The following is a 24,968-nucleotide window of genomic DNA, read 5'->3' on the forward strand; positions in this document are numbered from 1 at the left end:
GGTGGAGGGGGATGAACTGACTATAAAGTTGGTAGCATCAGAGAGATAGTCATGGTGATGAAGATGAAGAAATGAAAGCATTGTAGAGGCCGCGTGTTAAAACATACACACACACACACACACACACACTTGAGAAAACACTACATAATATTGTATTTCTCTGTCTCTGGTAGACTTTTTCCTAATAACTTGCTAATACCTATAAACACAGCAGATTTTCCTTGCCTTAAACAATTCCCTTCCCTTGATTCTTCAATATAAAATTTTTTCACTTTTTATTTTGAAATAAGTGCAGATTCACAGAAAGCTGAAAAAATAACACCTAACATTCCTGTGTACCTTTCACCCATTTCCCCCAGTGGTTACATCTTAACTAACTATAATACAAAGATGAAACTAGGAAATTGACATTGTACTTGTATATGTATAGTTCCATGCCATTTTTATCACATGTGCAGATTCCCGCGATCTCTTTCACAATCAAGATACAGAACTACCCCATCACCATGAATGTCTCCCTAGTGCTACCACTTTATCGTCATCCCACCCCCCTCCCGTTTACAATTTCTAACCCTTGGCAATCACTAGTCATTTCTCCGCCCCTGGAAGAACCAAAGGCACACAAATAATTAAAGAAATTATCGTTATTAGTAGGCCTATTCACCAGAACAAGGGATCATTGCATTTTCCAAGCGACACCTATCAGGCACCTAACCCAGGAAGTGAGAACACACAGGATAATGAGACAGAACGTACAAGGCACAATATGAAGACGATGAGGAAGGAAAAAAGGCACACACACACACACACACCCAAAAACCACTCAGAAGAGTAAAGAGGAGTGTGGCTCACAAACATGTGGGATAAGAGAAGCTTTAACTGAGACCGAACGTGGAGATGTAAGACAGAAGCCAATCAAGTATCTGAGATGAGAAGTGAGTACAGGGAGGTAGCGCAGTGATGTTAAAAAAATCCCACCGGAACAGCCCACAGTGTAGGCAACTGTCCAATCACGTCCTGGCCCGGCTTCTTTCCAGCTGTTCTGATGACCAGGCAAGCCTCATCAATGCTTCTCTTACCCATCATGTCTGAGAACAGCTCTCCTCAATGGTAAACCAGCTCAGCAGTGTATCGAATTGCTGCCTCACAAACTAGTACATCTCCATTTTTCCCCTCCTAAGGGCCAAAGTTCCAAGTGATTATTAATTTCTGGGGGAGCTAGGCCTAGACCAGATTTATGACACCGGTGACTGAATTAGCTCTTTGATTAATGCGTTTATTTTTTCTTCCCCATATTGTTAACATTCCCATCATGAGGCTTAAAATATCACTCATGAGAAAACAGTTCAATAATTACTGTTCACACCGATAATTTGAAGGTGTATTCCAGGGCAGATTGATGTATTATATGTAAAAGATGTGAAGGAACGGATTAGCATTGCTGAAGTTGGGGGATAAGTATCAAATCTCATTGAGAATGATTTCCATTAAAATGGTTACAACGAATGTAGTTGTAGTCAATGAAAAATGTCAGTGTTTTTTCAAGGGTTCCGTACATGAAAAATCCACAAAGTCAAAACAAATATAAATACCCTCAAGTGGCTTATCTGCTTCAACCTCCCCGTCCTCCCCTTCATTCAACAAATATTTATTGAGAAAAATTTCACTGCATGCCTGCTAAACGCTAGGAACTGATCACAGAAACAGTGCCTGCTTCTAAGTAGTTTAAAGACTAGTCAGTAAGATTGTAGATAAGAAATTATGCCACAGTAAGATGAGGACAGAAGCTTTTCCAAGAGATTTTTGGGTTGAGTCTTTTAGGACTAGAAGGAGTTAAACAGAATGGGCTGGTGGTGGGGGACAAGCTGGGGAATGGGGTGGGGTAAACGGAGGTTGTTAGGAAATTTGAAGCTGGGAATACTTTCAAGTCCAAAGACAGAAGGTGGAAGAGTGCTGGGCTGCTTTTACTTCCAGCATCTTTTTCTAATTATAAGCTGTTCTGCCTGCTGCGCTTTTGGCCCCCTGCTCCACCTAGAGGTGGTGTGGCATCACACAAAAGGGGGAACTGGAGAACAGACTAGCTGGAATGTTGCCTTGGTCGCTTGACTGGATCTGTGATTCTAGGCAAGTTGCTGAACTTTGAGCCTGTTTTTCTCATCTGTAAAATGGGGATACTAACACTCAGATTAAATGAGAGAATGTAAATCAAGCTCCTGCCTCAATTCATTTAGATCTCCTTGCCCCTTCCCTCTTGCATCAGTGGTTTTGGAAATTGTATTCTTCTTACAACTTTCTCATTGCTCCTTTAATCCCTATCTTGTTATACTTTTGCTGGCGTCCCCACGAGGAAGGCTGACTATGGGGGAGGGGTGAATCAACACAGCTAGAGAGGAGCATGGCCTATCACTAGTTCAGAAAAGCAATCCAAGTGGCTTTGATGAGCCCAACCCTCCTTCCTCTCCTCCTCCCCTTCCATTTGCAACTGCTGCTCCCAGGGATCCTGGGCTTTTGTTCTCTGGAGGATTAAACTACCACCTGTTTTGCCCTGACTTATTGTTACAGGGTATCAACCATTGTCTACAGACTATCAAATTGAAATTGCCAAAACTTAAAGATAGCAAGAGCTAAGTTTGTGCCTTTTTTTTTTTGAACACTAAAACATCAATACTTTTCCGTCTTACCTCCACTTCTCATTTCTTTTCTGAGGACCGCCCCCATCACAATTATCACTCATCTTTCCTTTCTGGTACTATTATTTAACACTAATAGTTACCTTTTAATATTAATTATAATTTATAATTTACCTATTTTGTCTGTCTTCCCTACTTGATTTTAAGTTCCTATACGTAGTTCTGTAGTAGCCTCGGTATCTGTAGTTTCTTAAAGTTAAATATGCGGAAGAATCACCTGGGGATCTTGTTAAAATGTAGATTCTGACTTAGCAGGTCTGGGGAGGGGCTGAGTTTCTTCTAACAAGCTCCCAGGTGAAGCTGGTGTTGCTGGGCCCTGGACCACGCTTGGGGTTACAAAGCCTTACCCGGCTTAGAACAAAGGAGGTGCACAAGAAATGGTTGCTGGATGATTGATGCCTCCGTCTCTCCTACTCAGTGTCTGGGAATTTTCTTCAATACATCTTTCTTCACTTTTTCCTGGGCACGATTTATGACAAACACCTGACAATTATTTCTTTGTGTACTCAACTGTGCTCTTCCTTGCCTTTTCAGTCACCAGTCTCATCCAGAAATGGGTCACGCAGGGCGTACAATCATAACCTACAGGCTCTTTCTACTGTCATCTACTTTGTATCAAACAGTAACTTTTAAAAGAATCATGTTTACCCCTTACTTGCTCAGCAACTATAGTAGCTCCCAAATATACCTTTTATCAAACTCAAAGTCAGGATGAGAAGTTTCAAAACATTTCTCCAACCCTTCCCTCTCCCTTGCACTCAGTTTCTCTTTTTGCACCACTTGGATCCTCTGCATGTTGCTGAGGTATGATTTACTCTTTGAACTCCTTGCAGGACAATATGCATTGGGAATGTCTTTCCTTTTAAAGGCATGTGTATCTCCTTCAAAAAATTATTCTCCATGTTTACCCACTAAAAGCTTTTTCTTTTATTCCTAGTTATGAGTCCTTCATTAAAGGAGTATGCGCTGCATACTATTTATATATTTATATTCTTATGCTTTTTTCGTATTTTCATTCTCTTTCAAATGCTGTTCATGGTTGTATGCCCAGCACCTAAGAGTGCCTGACTCGGAGTAGCTACTTTTTTGGGGGGGTTCAATGAATGATGAAACAAAATTTAAGATTAATTTTTATCAATTTTCAAAATACCTTATTTACTACATTTATTGGCAACTTGGGTGAATGTTAATGGTTACAATTAGACAATTCTGGTGATGTAGTTCTGGTGCAATAAAAATATTAAAATATCAATTCACACCAGAAGGCTTGGCCTATTGCTGTCAACATAATAAAAAACGTATCAGCTAAAGGACCAAAAAATAAAATGACTTTAGAAATCCCTTGAAGGGTATTTAAATAAATAAGACATGTTTGGTTTAGTAACATTTCTACACTACCACTTACCAGCTGCCATTCTAGTAGGGAAATAGTAGGGAAATAAAATTTAGATGGCAGCTAAAATTTACTTAGGGCCCAAACCCACATCCTATCTAAATAAAAGGCTATGCTTTCCTGTCATTGTTTTCTACCCATCACATTTTGCATTCGTTAGGATTGCATTTTCTTAACAGTTCTTGGTGCTCTAAATTTAAAAGAAATGGAGTCTCTCATATATGACAATTTCAAGGAAAAGTTGCCTGCAAGGCCCATTCAGCGAAGTGTAACAGGCCTACAAGCTGCACACCCTGCAACCGCCTCATGCTCCGATTTCATCTATGGGTTTTTGTACAGTTCTTTTTTGGATGGTGCAAACAGCGCAAGTGCAGCATTAAAGCCTCCCCACCCTGGGAAACGATGCAAGAACATGCAGCTTAGGCTGCCAGGTTCTCCCTAACATACAACCAAGGGCTGGAGGCCAGGATACCCGCCCCCAAACCCGTGCACAACAATCGTTTCCTCCCTCCCCGCCTTTTACATACAGTACACATACAAAATACACACACGAAGAGCTGCCAGCGGGGCGGGCCGGGCTCCACCACTCCGCAAGCCGCAGGGGGGAGCTGCAGCGATAGTATCTATTTTCGCAACCTCCTTTTTCCTTCGTATCCGTCTCTCCCTCCATTTGGCTGTAAATAGTAGGCAAAAGCGAACTGGAGGCTCTAGGGTCTTCTGTAGTTCTGCTTCGGAGCCACACACCTTACGCGGGTGCTGCGTTGTGCCCCTTCCTCGGCGAGCAGTTTGTCTCGCCCTAGGGCTAGCGGGCGCCGAGCGGGAGCCGCGCGGGAGCAGCGCAGGGACGGCGGCCGGCTGTGGCGGCGGCGGTTGCAATTTGGAGCCGTTGAGACCGCCTCTGCGGCAGCTGGTGGCGCAGGTGGCTTGCGTGGACGCGGGCAGAGGCGGCCGGCCCGCCACTGCAGCCTCAGCGCCCGCTGCCCCGGCAGGTGAGCGGGCGGCGTTGCTTCGCCCCGCCCCCCTCGTGGCCTCGCTCCTGGCTGTAGCGGGGAAGTGGCTGCGGCCCGCCCGGGAGCTGAGTGGCAGCCTGGGGCTGCAACCATCGAGAAGCAGGTTGCGGGGGAGAGGTCGTGGGTGGATGGAGGGGAACGCTCCCCTTTCTTTTGCCATCCTTTTTTCTCTCCTGCAGACCCCTCCCTCTGGGGCTTAAGCCCGGGGAAAAAGCCAGAGGAAAGATGGGGCGGGAGAAAGGGAATTCGGGGCAGAGAAGCATCTCTGCCTCAGGTGGTGGCGTCTTTTTGGTCGTAGAGCCGTGGACCTGCTGAAGCCTGGAGGTGTAGCTTTGGGGCTGCGGAGGCCGCGCACTCGCGGGGGAGGAGCGGGAGGCGGCTCTCCCCTCACTCTCCCACCCCCCCCCTCTCGTCCTCCCCTCCGCGGTCCTCCCCTCCCCCGTTCCTCCCCGTAGGCCCCTCCCTTCGGGTTTCTTAGCTTTAACAGTCCTCGGTGCTCTCCCTCGCAGGCGCGTCGGGACACCCCGAGGCATCCTCCGGTGCTGCTGCCCGCCCCCAGAGCCTCGGCTCCTGTTCGTCCGCCTTCATCCCCCCCCCCTGCCGTCCCTACCGCCGCACCTCCTCCCTGGGCTTCGTACCCCCGGCAATCGCCCCTAGCGAAACATGACTCGCGATTTCAAAACCTGGAGACCTCATCTTCGCCAAGATGAAAGGTTATCCCCATTGGCCAGCTCGAGTAAGTGATTTTTAGCCTTCGCATGTAGCGGTGCTACCTTCCTTAGAGGCCTCCATCCTACCCCTTTTCGTAATTTTTTTTCTCGTGTCCTTTCTCCCCCTCGCTTTCCCACGTAATTGTAAAAATCCAGGTGTTTCTGCATACTTCGGTATGTCCCTACAGTTTGTTTTTGACAGTCTCCGGTAGGTTTCTTAACAAATATTTTAATGGAATGCCAGTTAATGTTTCATTGTAGGGGGAAATAATCAGTATGGATTTTGTTTAAAAATTAATGTAACATTGACATTTTAATGTTGAGTAAAATAGATAGTATCAATGAAATCTGTGCAAACTCTTGGATTCAAAGAGGTAGAGATAAGTGATTAAATTGGATTTGTAGGTATAGTATTTTTTCATATTTCACAGTTGAGAGGCCTGGATTTGCTTGTTTAATAGATTTAGGACTAGATAGTCAATGAAAGTTGTACATTAAGTTAGCATCATGGAAAGTCTAGAAAATTTATTTTCACGATTTTATCCGTGAAGCTTGCCTTATGACCTTGAAGAAGTTGTTTTACCTCTTTTTTTTTTTCCAGTGGGCAAAAGGAGGAGTAGAGGCAGATTCCTGGTTGCATATCTAGTGCTACAGAGAGGTGATTAAGAACTCGGGATTTTTTGTAACATTTAGGAATTGTGACTCTAAATATCTAGCGCCATTTTCACTAATGAAAAGATCTTTTCATTAGCTTATGGTAAGATTTAGGCTCTAAGATAGTGATGGAACTTAAAAAAAAAAAGTTGAGATTCATTAGATTAGTAAGCTCAAAATCCTTAAATATAAACATGTGGTATTCTAAAGTTGTAATTCCCACTAATTTATTCTTTGAGGAGTGTATTTCTTAAAGATAATTAAAATTATATTAGCTGGAGGAAATATACCTATTGGGTACAGAGAATCCTGGAGTAAGTTGCTGAGTGCTATCCAAATATGAAATGTTCAGTGTTTCTTGACTTTTCCCATCCAGCTTTTTACAGACTCAGGTTTATAGGTTTCCTTCCCCAATGTGGAAAATTTTTTCCACCCAGTGTATCAAGGATACCTTTTTAGTAGATTCTTAACTGGAACAATCCTTAATCATAATTCTTGTCTATATATTTGATCCTCTCATATATTTCCTTTATGATAACCTGTTTAACTCGTGTGCATGCCTTGACTTCAAATAGATTGTAAGGATCTTGAGGGCAGTAAACATAGACTGAATTTCTTTATATCTCCCCACAGTACTTTAGTACATAGTCATGCACTTACAAAACACTATTTCATGTTTAGAGATAGGAAAACTTGGCAAGTTTAAGGCCCCTCCAAGATACTTTTCTCATGGTTTTAGCACCCTTATTTATTTTGAAGTGTTGTAAAATCTGAGGTAATGAGATACATCTATATATTCAGATTTCTGTGCCACTATGCAGTTAAAAGCCAAATGAAAATATTTAAAAAATTACCTACTTTTCTTCCAAATCATCCTCCCCACATACTTCAGTATGTTAGGTGACTAAGAGTTCATGCTGATAAAAGCAAAATAAAGTAGCCTTAAAAGGGCCAGAGTATTTTCCTTTTTTAACAAGTTCTATATTTAACAGTTCATTTGTATTGGAATGGGATGTTTGTCTTTTTCCTTTTCTCCTTATTTCTTATAATTGATTGAATTTGATTTTGATATATTATCTATGTTCAAGAATTATATTCTTCCTCTATCTCCAATCTCACAAATTGTAAGTCTTCGTTCTAGAGAGTTTAGCGTATGTATTTAAGATCTCAGTTGTGAAGGTGACAACCATTGTTCCTGTTTTGATTTTAACATTTTATGTCTAAATATTCCAAACTTGATTAATTTTTAAGTCTTGCACATATCATATAAGTCTGTACCAGTACTAATCATTTTTAATGTCAACTTTAGAAAATTCCCTAACATTTATTAAATTGTGTAGGTGCTAGACATTTGCACAAACTTTTATAGCTGTTTGCTAACATAAAGAAGCATATGAACTGGGTTGACAGAATATATGCCTTATCTTTAAAGCCTCTAAGGATTTTCACAATTCTTGGCACCTTCTCACAAAGTTGAAATGACAGGAGAAGTAGTCATTGGAGAGGTGAGGAAATTAAAGTCCCTGAGGGTGTTGGGTGCTAATGATTCAACTGATGCCTGAAATCTTGACACTGCCAACCAGTCAGATCACCCCCATGGTCTTTTCTTCAATATGGTAATGAATGCAGAGGACCCATTTAAGTGGGTCCTCTGATGGTCTGCTCCGTTCTTAACAAACTCAACTGATTTTTCAATTAAAGTGTCTTTGAAGTAATGAAAATAAATATTATTATGAAGTTTAAACAGTAATGAAATAAAAATGTTATCAAATCCTGGCAAGACACTACTTTCTGATGGCTTTAACTCTGAGGTCTGCTTTCCCTTTATTGATCAGCGAAAGAAACAGGTATTACAGATGTGTTGCACATCATGACACCTGATGTTGTTTTCCTTACTTAATTAGAAGGCTTGAAAGAGAAATAAAAAGGAACAACAGGTAACCTCATGTGATTCAGCCATGTAGTTTACACGATCTTTTTAGAATGTGTATTTCAGACTGGGAAATACTGCTTTAAGCTTTTGCTAATGTCTACTTTTACATTACTCCAATATTTGTATAGCCTCCCTGCAGAAATACAATTTGAACAGGTTTAGACTTCCTTATCTGAAATGCTTAAGGTCATGTGTTTAAAAATTCAGAGTTAGGGGATTTTAGAAAGGTAATGATGGTACGTAGGGCATATGTTTTGTTCCTGATAGAGCCTGAGTTGGTACGTGATAAACTAACACAGTATTTTTGCAGACAGCATTTTTATAGTAGAAAAACTAGTAGATAAAAGAAATGATGGAATAGCTTCACTGTCAGACCAGGTTTTGCCACCAAATGAGTTTTCAGAAATGTCTTGGTTTTTAGAATTTCTTGGGTTTCAGAGCTAGGGATAAAGGATTATGGACTGTAATACTGGTCCACTTTATATCAGATCCCTTTTGGATGTCTTGTTCCCAGTTTTATTCTGTTGTAATGAGGTATGTATGATTTAAAAAGATTTTAATTTTTCTGATCTTTCTTTTAGGTAGATGAAGTTCCTGATGGAGCTGTAAAGCCACCCACAAACAAAACTACCCATTTTCTTTTTTGGAACTCACGAGACGTAAGTCTTTTAGCTCTAAAGGCAAATCAGAGTTAATTTAAACAGGGTCATTGAGCATAAAATGAAAATCAATTAGAGATCAATTCAAAGGGAAAATAGTAAAGTAATCGGAAACTTTAAAATCATCTTTGAACTTTGGAAAAAGTCTTTGTCTACCTTTTTGATGTATTTTTAGGGTAGACACTGTAGGCTTAACTTTTATTGGAAGAGAGATTTCCTTAATCATAAAGAAAGGTACGTAAGGATCCTCTCAGCAACTAGAATGACTGATGGATAAAAGTATGTTAAGGAAAATTTTAAGTCATGTAGTATTCATATTTAGTGTAAGTGCTTTTTCATAAGGACAACCTCTGGCATCTTATTTTAGGCTTTGTTATAGTAAATGATATATTGTGGGAAAGATGAAAAATCTGCATAGTTCCCTCTGTGTATTTATATAGTTTTGAGAGCCACTGTGACTGCTCTGCTGCCCCTGGTGAGTATGTGGGCAGAGAACCTGATTTGGTGAAGCAAATTAATTTTTCAAGAATTGCAGCTGAGTATTGAATTATTACTTCTAAGTGTATAGGATTACTCTACGGGCTATCTCATTCATTTTGGAAAATAATATCCTACATACTTTAATAGCCTTACCAGTAGTATATAATCTCTCTGATTTTTGGACTCAGTTTTAGAGTTTGCAGTAATTTTGGTAAGGTCAGCTTGTTTACCTGAGACCAAGAGAAACAAAGCTGTTAGTATTCTAGTTATAATTATGTATTCCTAAGAGTCTACAATGGCAACATTGTTTTAATGTTGCTTAGCTACTATGTGAACTTGCCTATAATTTCTTTTTACAGTTTTATTGAGATGTAATTTATGTCAGGAAGTTCACTTGTTAAAAGTGTGTAATTCAGTGGATTTTAGTATATTTACTTGCATACTGTTTAGCCGTCATTCTCCATTCCCTACTCCCCAGCCGTAGACACCACTAGTTTACTGTCTGCTGGATTTGCCAATTCTGGACATTTCATATTAATGGTATCATGAAATGCCACATAATTATTTTCTTTAAAATAAAGTTTTGTGGGGCTGGCCCACCGGTTGGTTGGAGCGCCATACTCCTAACGCCTAGGTGGCTGGTTTGATTTCCACATGGGCCTGTGAGCTGCGCCCTCTACAGCTACGATTGTGAATAACGGCTCTCCCTGGAGCTGGGCTGCTGTGAGCAGCTGTTGGCTGCGGTGAGTTGCTGTGAGCAGCTGTTGGCTGCGGTGAGTTGCTGTGAGCAGCTGACCAGCAACGGACTGCTTCAGCCAGGGGGAGCGGACTGCTTCAGCCAGGTGGAGCGCAAGGCTCATAATACCAGCATGGGCCAGGGAGCTGTGTCCTACACAATTAGATTGAGAAACAACGGCTTGAACCGGAGTGGGGGCGTCGGGAGGCGGAAAAAGGGGAGAAAAATGGGATTGACCTTCACCATAATTACTCTGAGTTGGGTTTAGGTATATCCTATATATAAGAAATAATTTTGTAAGGAATGGTGATTTTCTCATTTCATGGGATAACCTACCATTTCAAAAACTTCCATAAATTTATTAGGGGAAGGTATCCTAATAGAGTATTTGTGTGCTGTGTATTGGAATAAGTTGTCAGAGTGTAGTACCAGGTCAGACTGCACCAGCATCCCCTGGAAACTTCAGTTAGACATGCAAATTCTTAGGTTCTACCTTTGATCTACTGATCAGAAACTGAGGTGTGGGGGCCCAGCAGTCTAACAAGCCTTCTAGATGATTCTGATGCATGTGAAGTTTACTGTATTAGAATAATTCGAGTAGATATATCTTAGAATTTTGTTTTACAGTTCAGAATTCTTTAAACTTGATTTTTCTGCAACGTGACAGAATATATATGTATCTCCTTATCATTTTATAGAACACATAGTTCATTCTTATGTTACATTTAGATGAATGATCATACCTTTCCCAACATTTGAAAATGAGGATTTTTACATTGTGTCTAAATTTTAAATCATCCACCAGATATCTAAACCTTAATAATCTTTGTTGGGTTGATAAAGCAATGGTATTAAGGGGTTAATGAAGACAATTACTAATATTCAAGAAATTAGAATATATTCAAGGAATTAGAATGTAACTGTAAAATTAAGCTAATATTACATTTTCATTTCCAAATGCACTTGTAATGTTTTGTGCCTTAGTGTTCTCATCAGTACATGACCATTTACCTTTGGAAAGGCAGTGCTGCTGTATCTGTTGGTCTGGTGACTTAACTTTTTTTGTACTTAAGGTTAGTTTTTAGAAACTAGATGTTTGCTGATTTACTTTTTCTTCCTCAACAGTTGGGAGGGTGGTTATTTGAACCTTTCAGTTTGGATTTTGCATAAATGGGAGTTTATTCTAACAGCCTCTAGTTAAGGAGATGTAATTAACAGATGTAGTTAGAACATAAAATGGCAACTTAGAAAACTGCTTATTCATAACTGACTTATAAAGATATATTTATTGTGTATTTAGAGAGAACCCTTGTGTAATTTTTTCCCCCCTCTTCCACTCCGGTTCAAGCCTGTTGTTTCTCAGTCTAGTTGTGTAGGACACAGCTCCCTGGCCCCTGCTGGTATGACGAGCCTTGCCCACCCCCCCAGGCAGTCGGTCGCCACTCGTCGGTAGGCCGCTCACAGCAGCTCACTGCAGTTCTCGCCGGCTGCTGGCCGCTCACGATGGCTGCAGGCCACTCACATTGGCCACCAGCCGCACATGGCAGCACGCGGGCAGCTTACGCCAACCTCCGGCTGTTCACCGCCGCCCAGCTCCAGGGAGAGCTGTTGTTCACAATCTTAGCTGTAGAGGGCGCAGCTCACTGGCTCGTGGGAATTGAACTGGCAACCTCGGCGTTAGGAGCTCGGTGCTCCAGCCGCCACCGGGCTGGCCCAACTTTTTTATGAAAACATCTGGATTTTCTTAGCATATTTTGACATTCACAGTAAATTCACCCAGCAATCAAGTTTTGAATATTAGACAATAAAGGTAAACAACTGTGACCATATACTAGTAGGTATGTTAAAACGAACATCTTCAACGCAGATTCTTAGTACATGAGACTGACATGGACCTAGTGCTTTTCTGGAGCCCAAAGTCTTGGCATTCTCTTTGTTTACATGTTAGTCTTTACCCTTCCTCCCGCATCTAGTCAGCCAGCAAGTGTTGTTCTTTTCCTTTAAAGTGCATTCTGATCTGTCCACGCTTCTCCATCGCTTCTCCATCGCCTCTGCTACGTACAACTCAAGTCCATACCACAACTACTCTTGGCAAATAGTGTTTTAACCCTATCTGGTCTCCATTTCCATTCTTCATACATAGTTAAAGTGATACAGAATATTCCCGTCAGATCTTGTCATTTCCCTATCCATGAATCATCAGTGGCTCCCTTATTAATATTGCCTCCAACCAAAACCCTCAAATTTTGTCCTCAAATGCTGTTTATAAGACCCTATTTGAACTAGCCTATGCTTATTGCTTTTCCACCTCATAGTTTTTCCCTGTTACATAAATGTACTTTATTTTGTCTCAGGTTCTCCTTGCTTGTTTTCCCTTGGGAAATGCCTTTAGACTTTTAAGTTCTAGATTTTAGTTCACAACCTCCTTTTATTGCATATTTTCTCTATTGCAATGATGATTGAATTTTTTTTTTCTTTTTCCTTCCTTCACCCACAAGTGAAGAGCTTGGAGAGCAGGGACCTTGTTTTTCTTGTTTGTTGTCATTTACTTAAGTGCCTGGCACATAGTAGCTGTTAAATAAATATTTGGTGATAGATTGAAGGTTCTATAACCTAGATAAAATTATTTGTTGATTGTGAATTTGCTTTCTATTAACTAACATTTATATAGTGTTTAAGCCAACCGGATCAGAAGGCTTTTTTTTTGTTGTTCTTTTTTTCTAGTTTTTATTTAAGTGTGTTTTTCCAGGACCCATCAGCTCCAAGTCAGTTGTTTCAATCTAGTTGTGGAGGGCGTGGCTCACAGTGGTCCATGTGGGGATCCAACCGGCAACCTTGTTGCTAAGAGCAGACTGAACTAACCAGCTGAGCCCCCAGAAGGCTGTTTTTAAATCATGACTGCCATTTACCTGCTATATAACCTGCTGCAAGTTACTTAGCATTGTGTCCTTTTCTTCCTTATATGTAAAACGGGAATAATATTCCATCTCAGTATTTTGGTGTGTAAATAGGATATTATATGACAAATGCTTGTAACAGAGACTGGCATGTATTAAACACTAAATAAATGTCACCTATTATTAATTAAAGATAATGTTACATATTATTTTTTCCAAGACTAATAGAGTTATTAAATTGCTTTATACATGCAGTTAGTTTTGTTAATTACCACCATTGCTAATGGAGGGAATATTTTCACTTAGGCCTATCTATTTCTCTAAAGTTGAGAAAATTTAAATGAAGATGGTTTTGCTGCTTTTATCTCCTTACTGCTCTCACTTTGGATACTCAGTTCTAGGAATTTTAAAACCATGCATCACAGGCTGTTTTAAAACCTGCTTAATGTACAGTTTCAGGAGTGAAGGTGAAGGGAAATACTGGGGGTGGCGGTTTTTTTTTTTTTTTTTTTATAACCTGTCTATCAGAATGGAATAAAGGAATGAATCACAGGGTCGGATTTTATTTTATTCTGCATTAGTTCTTCTGTATGACTTCTGTACTCTAGCCAAAGCTGCATGTGTTGGTGTGGGATTTGTATCGTTTCTCATAAAGCTTATACCTCATAATGAGAGGAACTGTTTGTTCATCTCTATTCCAGCAGGTTCGTGGCACATAGTAGATCTATATTCAATTGTCTGTTGAATCACTTTCTATTATTAAGGAATGCACGCTGTTGTAAAATATAAAATCTATTTATAAAAGTATTTCATATTTTGTGATTTAATAATGGAGAAAATAACCAGCAAGTTAGAATCAGTATTTTTAAAGAACAGGACTTTCTGTTTGGTAATATTATTTAGCAAGTTAAATGAGTTTTGAGTTTTGTATCTTCAGCTCTGATAAGCTTTCCCATTTTTTATATGTGACTTCTGGTTTGCTTTAAAGGAAGAATTTTCGATGTGTGGATAACTGAGCTTTTGTGAGGGATATATGTGTACTTGTGGGTATACACACTGTTTTCAAAAAAGTTAATTTAGAAAAATAGCTGCTTTTCTGTATACTTATATTCTGTAAAAATTGGGATATAAAGGAACACATAGCCTATAGGACTATGCCATGTAAGAGACACTTGGAAAAGGAGTAACGTTTCAGAAATATAATTGTACCATTGTTCATGATTTGCTATCTCGTTAGGGTATTTTACATCAGCCTTGATTCTTAGGGATTTGACATTGGTGTTTGAAGTCTGAGTTTCATATACACCTGTCTATGGAGATGGCATCAATATTTTATTAGTCGATGTTTCACAGACTATTATAGTGGATAAAGGAAACCCTGCAACCTTTCTAAGGAATGTACAGAGTTTAGGCTCTGCTGCTTAATAGCTGGATGACCTTGCGTGAGTCAGTTCATCTTTCTGGCCGTCAGTTTTCTAATCTTGGAAAAGAGGATTTTGGTAAACCTTCAAGTTCCTTTCAGCTCGGGAATTTGGTGGGTAGCTTACTTTGAATTAATGTGTATCTATTTGTTAACTTTAAAAACAACATAAAGGAGAGTTCTCATTTTTACTCCTTTTTTTCCAGAGACGTGTTAATTTTTTTGTTGTATTTTCTTTGAGATTTGTATGTCATTTTAAAATGGAGTGCTTGGACAAGTGAATCAGCCACAGCCATATAAGGCTGTGGCCTTGAGACTAATGATGGTTGTCTGAAAACTAATCTGGGCCGTGTTCGCCTATCCTGTGGGATTGTATCTCCAAGGAGTATTCCGTGTGTGGTTACTTACTTATTTTATTAAAATGTAATAGACATACACTATTGTGTAAGTATTAATATATTCCAATATTATTACCATCATAATTTGATACATTTACATATTGCAGTATGATCACCACCATAGTATTATACCTCCATCATGTCCAATAATTATTGTTTCTATTTTGTGGTGAGCACATAGGAGAAGTCTTTTTTTATCCATCATGGTTTTTTGTCTCATGAAGGGGGCTCTGTAGTCTTAAGCAGATCCTTTAACCCACCTGTTCTACTTAGAATTTATGAAGATTGTGCAATGTTTCATACAGTTGCATTATTTTATAATATTAGGTTGGTGTAAAAGTAATTGCGGTTTTTGCAATTGTTTTTAACCTTTCAAACCACAATTACTTTTGCACCAACCTAATACATACTTTACAATTGATGTAGAAAATGGTCCAACAATAGACAAATTAATTTTGGGATAGCCATGCAGTGAAATAGAATGTAGCTGTTAAGTAATTGTAGACATGAAAAGATGTTCATTTTCATTTGAAAAATTATTTCTGGATGAGTATGTATCATACGTTAACATTACATTTATGTGTACATACTATAAAGTACACAACTAAAAAGTGGTGAAAAATAGTGGGTATCTATAGCTGGAAAATTATGGATCATTTTTTCCTTGCTAGGATGTGGTATTCACTGAAAAAATATTTTAACAGCTTTATTGAGATGTAATTCATATGCCAAACAATTCATTTAAAGTGTACAATTCAATAGACCTCGGTATGTCCAGATAGTAGGATAGCCATTTGCACAATTAGGACATTTTCATCACCCCAAAAAGAATCCCTGTACCCATTAGCAGATACTCCTCATTTCTCCCCAATTCTCCCTCCTGTCTTGCCCTAGACAACCACTAATCTATTTGCCTTTTTTGGGCATTTCAGGTAAATGAAACTATACAACATGTGGTCTTTAAGGACAGGCTTTTTTCACTTAGCATGTTTCCAAGGTTCATCTATATTGTAGCATGTGATAGTACTTCATTTCTTTTTATTGCCAAATATTGCCTTGTATTGATCTATCATATTTATCCATTCATTAGTTGATAGACTTTTGATTAGTTGATTAGTTTTACCTTTGGCTATTACATATAATGTTGCTGTGAACACTTGTATATGTTTTTATGTGGATATGTTTGCATTTTTGTAGTAGTGGGATTCCTGGGTCGTATGGTAACTCTGTTTAATCTTTTGGGGAATTGCCAGACTGTTTTCAAATGAGCTGACACCATTTTACATTCCTATCATCAATGTGTGAGGATTCCAGTTTCTCCATGTCTTTGCCAAGACTTGTTATTGTCTGTCCTTTTATATTATAGCTAATCCGAGTGGGTGTGAAGAGAGTGTCTTATTGTGGTTTTGATTTACATTTTACTGACAGCTAATGGTATTGAGCATCTTTTCATGTGTGAATATTTTTTTAACCTTCTATACATAACATGAAGATGTCTTAGAGGAGGTGATGCCAGCAAAAAACATGGAAGGTATTTCACAACACTGTAGGTAGTGCCAAGGATAAAATGTTGGAAGCTGATCAGACTTAGAAAGGAGTATGACAGTTGACCACGGCACAGAAAATACACTCACTCTGTATCGTAGGTTATGTGATCAGAAGGCGGCAAGCACTGTTCAACTGAAACACTTTAAATCTCAATATGTCTAATACTTTAAATTACAGTCTACTAAGTAAGTTTTAGTTTTACTATTTCCTTGTACACTGTCAGTAATAGAGTGTTTAAAGTTTGACAATATTTAAAGGTTATGGAACAATCATAATTTTTCCCATTGTTTATTAAGATTGCCTTGCATGGTCATTTTTATGGTCTCATACTGTCATGCAAAGTGAGGATTGCCTGTTTTGAGAAAAGAAAAATCCATGGAAATTTAAGGTGTCAAACATGTATGCACTAAATAACATCGTGGTACAATCTTCTTTTGAATAGCTTTTAGGTTTAGAGTCATTGTCCAAAAATGCCCCTTGTATGAGGATTTAAAACATTTTTCTGTAATTTTATTAAGTATTTAAAGTACCTTCCACTTTCTTGAATTTCCTGATGCCAACAATTTTGAGCCCTTTGGGAATTTTGAACTATTAATGAGGGTGCTGTCTGATTTTCTACATTGCTGCTTAGTATTCAACTGTTTGAGGCTTCTTTCCAGCTTCCAAATCTCTGTTGACATTGTCTCTCTAGTCTTTGGCCTTAGGAGTTGTTTTTGTAGGGTTTTGGGGAGAGAATTTGTGTTAAATCCTTTGTTCTAACTAAAAATGTATTTTACTTTTGATGGAGGTATAACTCAAGTCATTTACTTAGAATTGGAACTGATTATGTAGGAGGAATTCTTTTACTGTTTCAAGTAAATGTGTTAATTTTTCTATTTTGAGACGGGGTGGGAATGCCTGTTGCCTGCTGAAAGTCTGAATTTCTGGATTAAAAGAGATGATGATTTAAGTGTGCCTTAACTGATATGCAGTTAAAATACATGGGTCCAACGAGTATTCCTTAATTACAGAATTTAAATAATAAAGCTGACTTGTATATGCACGATTATATTTAAATAGAGCTCTAAGTCTCTTTAATTGAAATTTTATCTTAAAACCTTTAAAATGTTCTAACTGGAATGTTAATTATAGTCATTAGGTTCCCAATTCTTAAAGAATATCAGCAGAAAAGGAATTTGTGACAAATACTGAATTAGTAATTAATAATCTTAAACCATAGCACATTTTAGAGGAAATGAGTAGTAAATTGGCTTTCCTCTTTGGAGAATATGTAGACGAGTATAGCAACCATCGTAGCAAAAACACTGGTACATACTGTGCATCTACTTCTGTAGAATTGAAAGACTTCTGCAGAACTGACTGACAGGGAGATACAAGGGGTCTGTTTTGGAGAAAATAGTCTAAATACATATGTATGTGTACACACACAGAGAGTTGAATCTCTGGTGGATTCCACACGTGTGAATTCGCCTGCTCACTAATGTGTGTATGGAATCCCAAATCCATACTTGTGGTGCCTTCATGGTCATGTCTGCGCAAAGTGTCAGAAGGTTTGAGTGCCTTGATGCACCCATTCCTCGCTGCAGCTGCACTGGGCTGTGCTCTGCCGTCTTATTTCAGCTCTTACACTGTACGCAAGGCTCCTAATTTGCAGTTTATGTAGTGTCATGGTTTTTGCATTTTGTTGGTCGTTTTGCTGTTTATAATGACCTTCAAATGTAGTGCTGAAGTGATGTTTAGTGTTCCTAAGTGAAAGTATGCCACCCTGTCTTCTCACGGAGAAAGTATGTGTTACATAAACTGTTGGCGGTGAGTGCAGTGTTAGTGAATTACCAACATATATTAAATAAGGTGTCTTTAAACAGAAACACGTAAAATAGGTTATGTATTGATTGGTTGACAAAAATGTGACCAGAGGCTCACAGGAACCTGTGTTGTATTTTGCCTGCAGCATTAGTGTGCTATTCACTAATTCAGTATTTGTGATGGCTTTATAGACGTAATCACCACAAATACAAGAATTGATTAGTGCGTGTGTATGTGTGTGTGCGTATATGAATGAACAAACCAGTTATAACATCTGATTAGCTTATTGAATAAAGTAAAATTCTTGACACATTTATTTTATTATAAAAATTGACTTGTATATATACAAATATAGAACATATACGTATAGTAATATACGTTTTTGACAGTGTTTTATGAATTGTGTAACATACCAATACTTTGAAATAAAATTGTATTTGCAGTGCATTTAAATGTATTGGTTAATGCAATCGTGTCAGTTTTTTTTTTCATTTTTGTGCATTTTTATATTGTAAAATATACATGAAATTTACCATTTTAACCATTTCTGAGGGTACAGTTCAGTGGCATTAAGTGCATTCGCATTAGGCAACTTGTGTGTTTTTTTAAATAGGATTATGGATCTAGGAGCCTGTGAACTTAAAAGTATTTGGAATTAAATACAGTTATTTGTGTCTACCCTTTTTGTGTAAGATTTTTAATGCATTTTACATTAAGAATTCCTGATAACTGCATCATAGATAGAGTAGAACTATTGAATAACTTCTTATATTCGGGATTGCTTTGCACTCACATTTTTCCCCCCTCTCCTTTTTTAGTGCTTTTTTAGGCCCAAAGGATATATTTCCTTACTCAGAAAATAAGGAAAAGTACGGAAAACCAAATAAACGAAAAGGCTTTAATGAAGGTTTATGGGAGATAGATAACAATCCGAAAGTGAAATTTTCAAGCCAACAGGTGCGTCATGTTACATGCCATTTAGTTGAGTGTTTATGTATTTGGGGAAGAATCACTTCCAACTGGAGGAGAACATTGGTTTAAGAGCCTGTGAGTTTCGGACTAAATTGTTCTTATTTGTCAGGTTGATCGTTGACCTTTCATATCTAGATGAACTGATAAAAATACCTGCATGGTTAAACATCTCAGAAAACTGTGATGTATTCACTTAATTCCTTCTCATTGAGAGTTTATTTAATACATCATTGACTCTAAAGCCATGTGTACTGTTCTTAAATTCAAGTTTATAACTTGAAGGGTTTATTTTCTTACTCGTTTTAATTTTTATATCGATAAAATTAGAATGTGATCCTCACATGGGTTAAATTAAATATGTGACAGAAGTACTTAAAGCACTATGAAACGTATACTTAATGTTTTTGGTGTGTAGAAGATTAGCCTTGAAAACCCCCTTTTTATTCTGTTTTTGTGTGTCCCAAGGTTTTGTTCATTTTTATTAGCCTTGAGATAGTAAGCACTAGGAAGAATAAGAGTAAGCATAAAGAAAGAGCAACAAACTGAAAATTTGGCAACTTTCTAATTCTAAATCTATTTTTTTAGTTCTTCATGTGCCATGCTTTTTCTCATATATGAGAACTTTTCAGATGCTGTTCTATCTGGAACATTTAAATCTTTCATTTGATGCTCCCTCCCGCTCTGCATTAGATGGTCCTAAGTGCCTTCATTACCATTCAAAACTTACTTGTTACAGTACTCATACCACATCGTAAATGCTGCTGTACTTGTCTTAACTGCCACAGTCTATTAGCTCCGTGAATAAAGGAGTTGTATGTCCTATGTGCCTGGCATTGTTAACATGTGTGGGCAGAATAGGTAGTCACTAAGTATTTGTTGCATGAATGTAAGAATGGATGGTTTCCCATCATTATTGCCTCGACTGTGTAAAGGGAGTCTAAAGAGATTGAATTGATTATTTCCTGAAACTAACACCTTATAGCTTCAGTTGAATCCTGTGATTGTGCCTTCAGAGTCTTTTTCATATACCAGTTGCCAAGCATGGTCACCCTATCCTCTGTTCTTATGTACCTACTTTATCTCCAAATAGTTTTCACCATATACTTGGAATTTCCCATTTCACAATGAAATTTTGGTAGGTTGTGCGCACAAAACCCAACAATGTTTTTGTCTTTAACAAAAGGATGAATGATTGTACTAATGTGATGTACTCTGTTCCCGGCCCAGACACATTCCCAGTCGCACATTCCTAGAGTTTGGGGAAAGCAGTCATGCCCAAACTTTTACAAAACAAGCAAAAAATTGGCCATCATAATTTATAAAAATTTCTATAGTGCTGTAAGTAATTTGGGGGGCATTTTTATATTCTTTTGGTTATAATTTTATAATTTTGTGGTTTGTCAGCATTGCGTTTTTTTTTTTTCCCAAAAGAGGAAATGGGTTTACCGTTTAAAAAACTTGCCAGAGTAAACAGCTAGAAAGGGGCCCAGCTTGGAATGTAATGCTATCTTGTAGGTCTGTGCAGACCCTCACCTACCAATGTGTACTGTGTTGCTTCTATTACTCACTTTTTTGGGTCGGTGATATGAAAGTTTAGAGCCTCTAGATCTAGACTACCTGCTTAAGTACTTTTAAAGTTTAATAATGATTAATGGGCTCCCTCTCAGTGTCTGTTAAATTAGAATCACTTAAGTTTGGGTAAAGTCTTTAAAACTGTGATATATATTCTATCCTGTGCTAAGGCTGTTTGTCTTGAGTACATAGATAAGCTTCTCTCGCCAGAATCTTTCAGTATTTGAATATAGTGTAGGTCTATGCTATTCTGAATCAACTTAAACATTGTATCTTGTTGCACATTTGTTGGTTAGAACATTAAGATAGTGTTCTTTGTAACTGTACTTCCATTTCAGCCTCACTATTTTATCCTCTGCACTTGTCTACATTCAGCTGTAGGAATACAATCCCTTATAGGACTTTTCTAAAGAAAATAGTAACATGTAAAACTATTTTAAAATTGTACATATGACAAGTGTCCTGTGGATAGAAATGAGGGTACTTTTCTAATTTTCTTGCAAACAGGCTCTTGATTTTTCATTGGTTAAAAAAAATTTAAGTTGGTGAAATCTTTGTGAAATTAATAGACACAATTATTCATAGGCATCAGCTAAACAATCAAATGCATCATCTGATGTTGAAGTTGAAGAAAAAGAAACTAGTGTTTCAAAGGAAGATACTGACCATGAAGAAAAAGCCAGCAATGAGGTGTGTTTAATTTCTCTTGCATTCTAAACTCATTTTGTTGCAAGGAACTGTTAAAATGAGTTGATCATTTGATTGCAAAGTAGAAAGTAATAAAGTAGTTGAGTAATGAATGAGAAAATAATTTTTGCATCTTTAAGATGCATGGATGTTTTTATTTGAAGTTATTTTGCTTTGCAAAATTGGTCCAACTATAGGAGAATGAGTTTCTGCTAGGAATAATTTTAAAGGAAGGTATTTTGGAGTGGATGTACTGGAAAGGGTATGGAACTGAATTTTTAAAAACCTAGATTTACTTCCAACTCTGTATTTGCTGATCTGTGAGTGGGGAGACTCACTTAGTTCTAGGCCTCCAGGAATGGTTGTGAGGTGATCTCCCAAACCCCAGCCACCTCTTACAATTCAGGACTCGACTGTAAAAAAAGTGGTTTCACGAATTTAAATATATAAACTTCGTGGTATAGTAGCAAGTGTGACTTTTATATTTGATCTAACAGAGGAAAGCCTTTTCTTTTTATGAAGATACTGGGGCTATTTCACCTTATAACGATAACGTTAAGACTTTATTTTTACATTGGGGAACAGTGTGTGTTTCTCCAGGGCCCATCAGCTCCAAGTTGTCCTTCAATCTGGTCATGGAGGGCGCAGCTCAGCTCCAAGTCTAGTCACCGTTTTCAATCTTTAGTTGCAGGGGGCGCAACCCACCATCCCATGTGGGGATTGAACTGGCAACCTTGTTGTAGAGAGCTCGCACTCTAACCAACTGAGCCATCCGGCTGCCCCATGTTAAGGCTTTTAATGTTTATAATTTAAAAGGTCAGAGAAGCAAAACAAATTTCCCTAGTTGTAGAGAAACATGCTTGTGACTTCTAGTTTAAGAAATGTTCTTTCAGTCTTGGCATAATTTATTAAATTTCATCTGTATTTTTTTCCTAGGATGTGACTAAACCAATTGACATAACCACTCCAAAAGCTGCCAGAAGAGGGAGAAAGAGAAAGGTAATTTTACTTTTAACCAAAGGGATCTTCAAATAATTTTTAGGCGCATTAAGGAAAAGTAGAGATAATAAAACCTTACCTTGTAATTTAAACGTGGCCTTTTGTTCTAAACTCTTTAATGTTTTAAAGGGTAGGTTATATTTACTTAATAAAACTTTGCATTTCTTTTCTTACATAGCACCCTTAAGTTGGATGGTAAAGGAAGTAAAACACCAGTTTTCATTTCTTTTAATGATGCCTCAATTTTATCTCTATGAAATGGATAATTTTATACACACACACACTGATAAGGTTGTTGAGAGGATTAAATGAATTAACACATGTAACATTCATAATAAATCCTGGCACATACGTAGTAAGTGGTATATAAGTGTTGTCTCCATTATTATGTTGATATTATCTACAACATTGTTGCATGAAATGAGAATGAGTGATAGTTTAGGACTAGGAACACTGTATGCTTTTAATTAATGTGAGTTTTTTCTTCCCTATATGAAGTTTTATTCATCACATCTTTTTCTGGTCTGTTGATGTCTCAGACTGTTGTTATATGCCAAAGATACAAAGAAAACTAAGAGTTCAGTACCTTGTGAGGCAGTAAACTAGGAAAACAAATAATTACAGTGGCGTTTTCCCCCCTGTGGGGTATGTGTGGAAGGGGCTGTGATAACCTGAACAAGGTTTTAAAAGATAGGCAGCATTTTGTCGGGCAGATGGAGAGGAAGGACATGTGAGGCAATTTGAATAGTATATACAGGGGCGGAGAAAAAATTTCATTTCAGGTGTTGCATTTCAGTATTACCAGACCATAAAGTTAACAGGGAAAAGGGGTACAAAAAAAGTCAGTGTTATCCTGAACAGCTGAAACTTAGAGAACTGATGGGAAGCCATGGAATCATTTTAAATTTTAGGTGCCTCCTCTTTTAAAGCAGTGTGAATGATGGGGATTGGATTGGGGTGGTGAGACCAGTTCATTGATTAATTCATTCAGAATGTTTTACTACACTGGCCCAGGCAGAGAACTGAGCAGTGAATAAGGAAGATAAGGTCTCGGTTCTCATTGAACTTACATTTCTGTGGAGACAGACAGGAAATACGTAAGAGAGTGTAAGTGAGGAGTTATAATAGTGACTTGATAACTGCGTTATGAAAGGCCTTTCTAAGGTGTTAGCATGAGATTGAAAGAACAAGAGGAACTTTATGGCAGGTTTTTTATTTTTATTTTTTTAGTGTAAATGAGAGGTGGGATTTAAGAGCTCCTTAGGAGCTAAAGCCCACAGTTTATTGGAAGCGGGTGTGAAGGGATTGGGGAAGAGGACAGGATGAGTATGGTGTTGGCCTGGGTGATGGATTAGATACTGAGGCTGCCAGAGATGTTGGCTGGGGAGCAGAGGCCTGGGAGGAGGAAGTGAAACAACTGTGGAAAGTAGACTGGAGATCCAGGGATAATAGGTTGTTCTGACACCAAGGGGCAAAGGGAAATGTTAAAGATGCTGTACCTGATATAAAGGTAGAATAATAGACGAGTTAGTCACGGGAGAAAGTTTATGGGGAAGAATGCAGAAAGGAGAATCCTGAGGGAATATAATGGAGATGAGAGGTTGCTTTGTAAAATTACTGCTGAAGATGAACTGTAAGGAGAAAATCTAAGAGAGGATATCGAAAGGGAGGAGAGAACTTTTAACAGTGAGGGAATGGTCAGGAGTGCCCTGATGTAGAGGGGTTCTAGTCGGGTACGGGACAGGTAGGCTTCCCCAGGGTACTTTAAGTTCATACGGTAAGGACTGATGAAGTGTGTTGGAGAATATAACGTTTAATGTTCAAGTTACACTGTATTTTTGAAATCTTTGAAGGGAAGGAGAAAGGATGCAGCAACAGGGATTTGCATGGTTAAGGGAGAGTATTTAAAGTGGAAAAACTACAGTAGAGGAGTTAACATTTTCTTTGCAAATCTAGAAAAGATGGAAGATGTGGAAATATTATAAATTATTGTATGTAAGGACATGTGGATGAGGGAGAAGGGAGGGCACATTTGAAGGAATTGACTTACCAGGAAGAAGGAGATGGACATTTCATTCTTTTTAACATTTGAGGGAAAAGTGGGAAGAGGCTATTAAAATTTTCTAGGGAGACTTGGTAGTTAAGGGAATTTTTTCCTGCTGGTTTCATTCTTTCCCTTTTGTACTCAGTTCAAAGCAAGATTGCATGTATGGTACAAGGCAGGAAGAAAGGGTTCAAAGTTTATGTTAGTGAGGGAAGTAGAGGGTATGACCAAAGACACGGTAAAGGATTAATGGGTGGCTTTGAGATCCCACCTGAGATTACATAAAATGAATGCATGTTGGTATAATTTTTTCAGCAGGACTCAGCAGCAGGGTCTAATAGAGCAGAGAAGGTAGAATTT

General features: G+C 38.3%; 1 protein-coding gene across 1 annotated transcript in view; it reads left to right on the top strand.

Moving 5' to 3' along the window:
* The first annotated feature begins 5,093 nt into the window (after positions 1–5,093).
* The window catches only part of PSIP1 (PC4 and SRSF1 interacting protein 1), a 35,343-nt gene continuing 15,468 nt past the window's right edge, over positions 5,094–24,968 (top strand). Inside the window, 8 exon segments of the mRNA XM_033122905.1 lie at positions 5,094–5,196; positions 5,603–5,771; positions 5,773–5,829; positions 8,972–9,013; positions 9,015–9,049; positions 19,153–19,291; positions 21,464–21,568; positions 22,502–22,564. Coding sequence (XP_032978796.1) covers positions 5,757–5,771; positions 5,773–5,829; positions 8,972–9,013; positions 9,015–9,049; positions 19,153–19,291; positions 21,464–21,568; positions 22,502–22,564 — 456 coding nt within the window. The 5' untranslated portion in view covers positions 5,094–5,196; positions 5,603–5,756.

Source organism: Rhinolophus ferrumequinum, chromosome 12 (assembly GCF_004115265.2).
Source record: "Rhinolophus ferrumequinum isolate MPI-CBG mRhiFer1 chromosome 12, mRhiFer1_v1.p, whole genome shotgun sequence".
NCBI classification, from domain to species: Eukaryota; Metazoa; Chordata; class Mammalia; order Chiroptera; family Rhinolophidae; genus Rhinolophus; species Rhinolophus ferrumequinum.